Source organism: Zeus faber (assembly GCF_960531495.2).
Source record: "Zeus faber genome assembly, chromosome: 18".
Lineage (NCBI taxonomy): Eukaryota > Metazoa > Chordata > Actinopteri > Zeiformes > Zeidae > Zeus > Zeus faber.
Genome location: NC_137210.1, coordinates 10,188,655 through 10,196,154, shown reverse-complemented (window position 1 = coordinate 10,196,154; position 7,500 = coordinate 10,188,655). Strand labels below are relative to the sequence as shown.

Genomic DNA, 7,500 nt, shown 5'->3' with positions numbered 1-7,500 from the left:
TGTCGCTCTCTCTCTCTCTCTCTCTCCCTCTCTCTCTCTCGTGGCCGTCGTGCGAGACAGTTAACTCAGATTTACATTTTCCTGGTCGGGCGGCGGCTCCGCGCTGCTTGCATTAAGTGCAGCCAGCTAAAAGCCAAGTGTGAGCGCTTCCGCCCTCCTCGTGTTACAGTTCTCTCAGAGGGCACGTACGTGTCCCGCCCGGCGCCGCGTGACCGGGGTGTGCTGCCATGGTGCTAAAATCACCCCAGCACCAGAGATGTTCTCGGGGTACCGTAGGTTTTGCTTGAATTTGTCACCCCAAAGTAGCGTTGTAGAGTGTCTTTGGATGGATATTTTTATGTATTATATAGATATTTTGTCTGAAACCCAACTTCTGTGAGCCAGCGACAGCATTTCAGACACACAGCATGTATTCCTTTATCAGCATTACTTCATTAACAATTGCCTTATTAATGATAGGGCCCTTTAACTTGCTGCAATAATGGACGGTGTCAATTATAGCATTAGATTCAATCATCGGGGATTAACCATCTACGGTAATCAAATCAGGCTTGTTGTTCCAGTTCGATTGTTGACACTCGGCTTCAAACGGTCCACTTTTGCAGTCAATAAATACGCGGTATGCTTTTTGACAGCTTATACAGCAGTGATTGCTTTTCAGAAAGTTGCCCCAACCACCGTAGCCGAAGCTCTCTTGTCTGAATCGAGACACTTCTATGCCCCAGTCCATTTGCACGGACCTCGGTGCCGCAGAAATGATGCAGCCGACCAGGCGGGCATGCTCGTAAAAGGTTAATGAAAGTAAAAAACATGAAATTCAAAACCCCAACACAGAACCGACCAAACACTGAAACCCTCGGTGGTTCTGACGGCCATCTCAAGCTCTTCCCAAAATGGCAGGGAACTGCGTTTGGAAAAGTGGTTTCTCTTTACTGTCTATAAAAAATCCGCCAGAACAAGACGCTGGGACTGAACCGAGCGATCGCTCTCCATCCACTTCGCAAAATATACATGAGATGGCAACCTGATATACAGTAGCTTGGCAGTGTCCTCTGATGTGGCCGTTTACCGCTAATGTGCCGAAGCAGTTTTGAGGCAAGGCCAGAGGGCGTTTGTAAAGAGTGGAAGCCATTTGTAGGAGACGGGTGACGGAGTGATGTCTCCACCACATTGTCCCTGTCGAGCGAAAGAAGCGACGGGAGGCTTGTTCCTGCCTCGGTGTCAGTTCCTCAGATCGTTCTCCGTCTCTACCCCCCCCCCCCCCCCCCAGGTGTGTGAACACCACGGATCCCGTCCCGCCGGAATATGAGCGACCCTGACAGCTGCAGGGATAACGGTTATGCCAGGGCTTGCTGGGTCCAGACCAAAGTGCGTTGCGCGGATGGATGGGTCTGTCAGTGTGGAAGAAGGTCTCTGTCGTGCACCTGCAGAGGGGGCTTTGGGAGGCTGGTGCTGGGTTTGCTCAGCCACCTGACAGCTTGTCTGGACTGGCTCGCTTCATAATGAGACTCTAATGTGCAGGCCTGGTTCTATTTGTGTCCCAGGGCTGAGTGATGTTTTTTTTTTTTTGTTGTTGTTTTTTTTTTTTTTCCCATTCGTCCACTTCACTGGACGATGAAAGGCACCACGAAGACTTCTGTGAAAAAGCATTACGTATAATGCAACTCGCTACGACATCACACAACCATTACCCGTGACGCTGATGCATTGAGACAGTGAATCTCTTAACGGATGTCTCTGTTTGTGTTTCATTTCTTTCAGTGTGCAAATTCAAAGCCCACAAGCGTTGTGCTGTCCGGGCCACTAATAACTGTAAATGGACAACCCTAGCTTCCATAGGGAAAGACATTATTGAGGATGAGGATGGGGTAAGTGTGTGTGAAATTGTTTATTGTACTTCAAAACTTTTTGAGAATTTTATAATAAAGGTGCGCAGCACAAAGTTTCATCCGTTTTCCTAATTCCTGACCCCCGCAGATCGCCATGCCCCACCAGTGGCTGGAGGGGAACCTTCCCGTCAGTGCCAAGTGTGCGGTGTGCGACAAGACGTGCGGCAGCGTGCTGAGGCTGCAGGACTGGCGCTGCCTCTGGTGCAAAGCCATGGTAGGATGGCCGGATCGGCTTCCACTCGATTCAATTAGGGATTTTTTGCGGATTTCTAAGAACGTCCTCAACGGGAGAAAAGGTGCCACATCTGCCGCATCGGCTCGTTCAGCGCGTGTCTCTGCAGGGATCAGACCAAGATGTGCACGCACACACGCATACTATACAGTGGTTCATCTGTCGGGAGGTGGTTTTTCTCCACTGCCGAATCGTTTAAAAATATTAACCCCCACCCCCGCCCCCCAGGTGCATACGGCGTGTATGGACCTGTACCCACGCAAATGTCCTCTGGGTCAGTGCAAAGTGTCCATCATCCCCCCCACCGCCCTCAACAGCATCGACTCCGACGGTAGGCACATGGGAACACACACACACACACACACACACACACACACACACAGTTAAACAACTGACACGTTAAGACATATATATATATATATATATATATATATATATATATATATATATATATATATATATATATATATATATATACAGTAAGTGTATGTGGGAGGCTTTACCTTGATCAACTGGCTGTCATGTCCCCCAAAACCTTTGGGCTTTCCTTCTGATGCACGGAAGGATGATGGCAAGGGAAGAAGTGTTGAGCAGAGACACACACACACACACACACACACACACACATGTACGCCATCTCCTCCCAATGACAACTATTTTTCAACAACACATTGGAAATGGGGGAGATAAGGTGGTCTTTGTGTTGCTGTGTGCATGTGACTTAGCCTCCAAATCCAGTGAATGTTTTTGTTCCTGCGTGGGGAACAAGAGAGTGTTGTGTTGATTGTCTGCAGGTGTGCATGTGTGTGTATGTGTGTGGGAACATGTGAACAGGGGTGTGTGTGTGTGTGTGTCTTTAAATAGACTGTTGGATAAAAATAGCTCAGTCGACAAATTGAGTGCACTCACACTTTGTTGTAGTTGGGGAAGAGCTAAAAATAGATTGGCATGTTGTTGGCAGACTGTGTGTGTGTGTGTGAGTAGCTGTGAAACTGCACCGTTTTCCCTTTTTACACGTGAGTGTGTTTATGCATATTGTTCTGTCTTTGTGTCTTTTTGGTGCTTATACTGTATGCCTAGCCATTTGTGTGTGTGTGTGTGTGTGTGTGTGTGTGTGTGTGTGTCTTTGTCTTCATTTTCCTCTCTTTCTTTCTCGCTCTATCTTCAATAACATTCTATTGTAAAAATTAATTACAAACAATAAACACACCGAATCTGCAACTACTGCTCCTTCTCTCTGCCTGTGTGTGTGTGTGTATATACATGTATATATGTGTGTGTGTGTGTGGATACGTGTGTGTACATGTGTGCTCTGCAGCCAGAGCCCACATTAAAGCCTTTAAAGATGGAGATCAGTGCCTGCGAGGCAGATCCAGATAAGCATTTGTGATTGGATTACTGTTGCCTAAACCAACCGATGGTTCCCTCTGTCACACACACATGCACGCACGCACACACACACACACACGCTCAGTCAGTGAAACGTCAGCTAATTGGAAGATAAAAGAGTGAGGGAGAGTTAGGAAGATGGGGAAGCCGGAGAAGAGGAGATTAGATAAAAGCAGAAAGGAGAGGATAAGCTAATAGAAAATAGGAGATGCCCATCGCTTCCCTCTCTCCCTCTCTCCTCTCATCGCTTCTCTCTCTCTATCAGTGTCCCCCTCACTCTCTCTAGCTCCCGCTCATCATTTCTTATCTTCCTCTCTCTCTCTCTCTCTCTCTCTCTCTCTTCTCTGCATCCCCACGTACCTCCTCACGTGCCAGGATCCCCCTCTGCCTTCAACGCGTGCGGGGGAGGAGGGGGAGAGGCGGCTGGTAATTGGCTGAGGGGGCCGACTGTAGCACGTGCCGGCGCGTGGTGACTCCCCCCTTTCTGCTTCCCCTCTTTCTGCTCTCCGACCCCCTCTTTCCCCTCCCCTCTCCGCTGCTCGCTGCTCCTCCTTGGCCGACTGCATCACAGGGCTTTGAGGAAAAGAGTCGGAGAGAGAGAGAGGCAGTGGCGACACAACTGTCCTGATCCTCATCATATACGTGCTCACAGACTCAACATAGTGACGTGGAGAGCAAAGCCACAGTCAAACGTTGCGGTTTTAGGAAAACGTGTCGGACCCGATTAGAGAGAGTGAGCTTACGCCAGGCAAAGCACATGTCGTTTGCATGTGCTTCATCCCCACTCAAAGAAACAACAATTTATTTAGTTCCTACATCACTCTCAACCCAAGAGATTATATATTCAGTTATATTACAAGCCCTTAAATTCCCTTGTGGCAAAGCTGCAAATTTCCAGCAACCAAGATGTAAGACGCACAGGCTTATTATAGCTTGACAAAAAAAAAAAAGCCGTATGGGGACTTAACGCCCCCGGTTAATTCCTAATTTGGCCCCCCGCTTGTCCTTATGGGATTTTTCCGCAGGCTTCTGGAAGGCCACCTGTCCCCCGTCCTGCGCCAGCCCCCTGCTGGTCTTTGTGAACTCCAAGAGCGGAGACAACCAGGGGGTGAAGTTCCTGCGGCGCTTCAAGCAGCTCCTCAACCCGGCCCAGGTGTTCGACCTGGTCAACGGTGGGCCGCACCTGGGGTGAGGGCCACGTGCGCACACACACACACACACACACACACACACACACACACACACACACACACACACACACACACACACATGCAGTATGTACGTCCACTCAGCGCTAATGTGATCTTGTCACTTGTGATATGTGATTTTGTGCCTGTGTGTGTGTGTGTGTGTGTGTGTGTGTGTGTGTGTGTGTGTGTGTGTGTGTGTGTGTGTGTGTGTGTGTGTCTGTCTGTCTGTCTGTCTGTCTGTCTGTCTGTCTGTCTAGTCTGCGGCTGTTTCAGAAGTTCGACAACTTCCGAATCCTGGTTTGTGGCGGCGACGGAAGTGTCGGCTGGGTCCTGTCCGAGATAGACAAACTCAACCTCCACAAGCAGGTATACCAGACACCCCAACATGAGTCCATGTACCCTCAAACACACTCAATCACACTCAAACACACACACACACACACACACACACACACACACACACACACACACACACACACACACACACACACACACACACACACTGTCAGTCAGAGCGTATCTCCTCACCCGCTCTCCCTCTGGTTCCAGTGCCAGCTGGGCGTGCTGCCGCTGGGCACGGGCAACGACCTGGCACGGGTCCTGGGCTGGGGCCCCTCCTGCGACGATGACACCCAGCTGCCCCAGATCCTGGAGAAGCTGGAGCGGGCCAGCACCAAGATGCTGGACCGCTGGAGCATCATGACCTACGAGATCAAGATCCCGCCCAAACACAGCTGCCCCACCACGCCGGAGGGCGCCGACGACTGTCAGGTGACGGAGTTGTCCGAAAAGCACTTCCAACCGAAATTCAGCGACCATGGTTTATATTTGCACTCGGGATACTCCCAAGTTTTAACTCCCACCATGTGAGGAAAACAGAGATGATAGATTGATAGCACTCGTAAGGAATAAATAGATTCACGCATGGAGTCCTGCTAACACTTTTCACCTTTCTACCTTGTGCCTTCAGTTTCACATATCGGCCTACGAGGACTCAGTTGCCGCCCACCTCACCAAGATCCTTAACTCCGATCAGAACTCTGTGGTCATCTCCTCTGCCAAGTGAGTTTCTGTCTGAGCGTGGAATAAACAAACAGAAAGAGGTTTTGCATTCCGGGGCGTAGACCTCACAGCCTACGCTTCTTATTTGGATTTCGTGAGGATCGTCGGTCGTGATCAAATTGGTGCGCGGGTTGGCCTCCTTGAACACGAGGCTGTTGCTTTTTTCCGTTTCTTAGGGTCCTCTGCGAGACGGTGAAGGACTTTGTCGCCAAAGTCGGGAAAACCTACGACAAAAGCACGGAGAACACGGAGGAGTGCGACACCATGTCTCTCAAAGTAAATCCCCGCCACAACCAAAAGTTAACGCCCGTACACCACACAGATACGATGTGTTTATCAAGCAGTCATTGTGGCCGTATCAAAGCCATCTACGCGCTCCACCCCTTGAATTTTATTTCAAGAGAGCTTGGCTTGTGAATCACACTGCGTTTCTTACATGGGTGAACAACACGGGCCCAACACTCTCTCCTCCGCAGTGTGCCATCCTGAACGAGAAGCTGGACTCCCTCCTCCAGACCCTCAACACCGAGTGTCAGCACCACGCCCTGCCGCCGCTGCCGCACTCCACGCCGCCCATCGTGGAGGAGGAGCGCGAGGAGGAGGAGGAGGAGGAGGAGGAGGGGGACGGGGAGGAGCCCAGCGAGGAGAGCCTGACGGAGCTGAAGGAGAAGCTGGAGGAGGAGGAGACGGAGAAGGGCGGAGGAGGAGGAAGAGGAGGAGGAGGAGGAGGAGGAGGAGGGCGCTCCCCCCGCCGCCTCTTCAAGAGCAAGGAGCAGCTGATGCTGAGGGCCAACAGCCTGAAGAAGGCGGTGCGTCAGATCATCCAGCAGGCGGAGAGAGGTGCGTACGGATGAGCGAATTGGGGCTGGAGGGTTTAGAGGAATTTAGGAATTCATTAGGGCAAGCTTATAAATTAGGTTTATGAATGATTATTGATGTGGTGTGTCGTATTGGACTGTATGGAAATTTGGTAAAATTTCAGATCTCATTTTCAAGTTCAATTTCTTCCCATTATTATGAACTTACATGATAAAAATGTGCATCACAATATCATAATGTCTTAATTTCATCACAATATATTGAAATATGGTGAATCACACAGACAGACAGCTTTTTTTTCTCTCGCCAAATAAACAGCCCATTTACCCATTTTCTCGAGGCACGCCTCCATTGTTCCTTTCCACCTTCTTATCCCCCTTCCCTCCATCCTTCCCTCCAGTGGTAGACGAACAGAACGCCCACAGCCAGGACACGGTGCTGCCGTCGCCTCTCGAGGTCCGGAAGGACAGCGAGGAGGAGAACCGCGATAGTGAAAAGGACGAGGACACCAAAGAGCTGGACACATGTGAGTGCAATCCATACACACACATACACACACACACACACACACACACACACACACAGCTACAGTCGTCCTCTCAACGCGCTGCTATGCAACGTGCTGGGTCCAAACAGTGCCACCTAGTGGATGGTGCAGCCACTGCGCCGGGCCTGACGGAGACACATCTCATGGAAAAAGTTCTTCTGCTGACGCAAATCACGTTTCCTGTCATAAATAAACTCAAGGATTAGTGGTAGAGGTGCACGTAGAAACTTGGTCCTGTGGGATATTCCACCTCCTGCACCAGTCTGGGCCATCTATGGTTATCTATCCATCTCCAGTCTCCACGGAAGAAAAGCTGTTTAATAATACATAGCCATTCTAACACATGGAAACTGTGATGGGGTGGGGGCAGGG

The 7,500-nt window shown here is 50.1% G+C and overlaps 1 protein-coding gene across 3 annotated transcripts in view; it reads left to right on the top strand.

Moving 5' to 3' along the window:
- The window catches only part of dgkh (diacylglycerol kinase, eta), a gene marked incomplete at its 3' end in the record, with an annotated part of 48,748 nt that overhangs the window by 31,929 nt on the left and 9,319 nt on the right, over positions 1-7,500 (top strand). For all 3 annotated transcript variants that reach the window (XM_080019243.1, XM_080019242.1, XM_080019241.1), the window contains 10 exons: positions 1,762-1,868; positions 1,978-2,103; positions 2,350-2,452; positions 4,536-4,698; positions 4,958-5,066; positions 5,250-5,471; positions 5,671-5,762; positions 5,939-6,038; positions 6,239-6,602; positions 6,982-7,107. In XM_080019243.1, the coding sequence (XP_079875369.1) occupies positions 1,762-1,868; positions 1,978-2,103; positions 2,350-2,452; positions 4,536-4,698; positions 4,958-5,066; positions 5,250-5,471; positions 5,671-5,762; positions 5,939-6,038; positions 6,239-6,602; positions 6,982-7,107 (1,512 nt within the window). The remainder of the gene's footprint in view (positions 1-1,761; positions 1,869-1,977; positions 2,104-2,349; positions 2,453-4,535; positions 4,699-4,957; positions 5,067-5,249; positions 5,472-5,670; positions 5,763-5,938; positions 6,039-6,238; positions 6,603-6,981; positions 7,108-7,500) is intronic.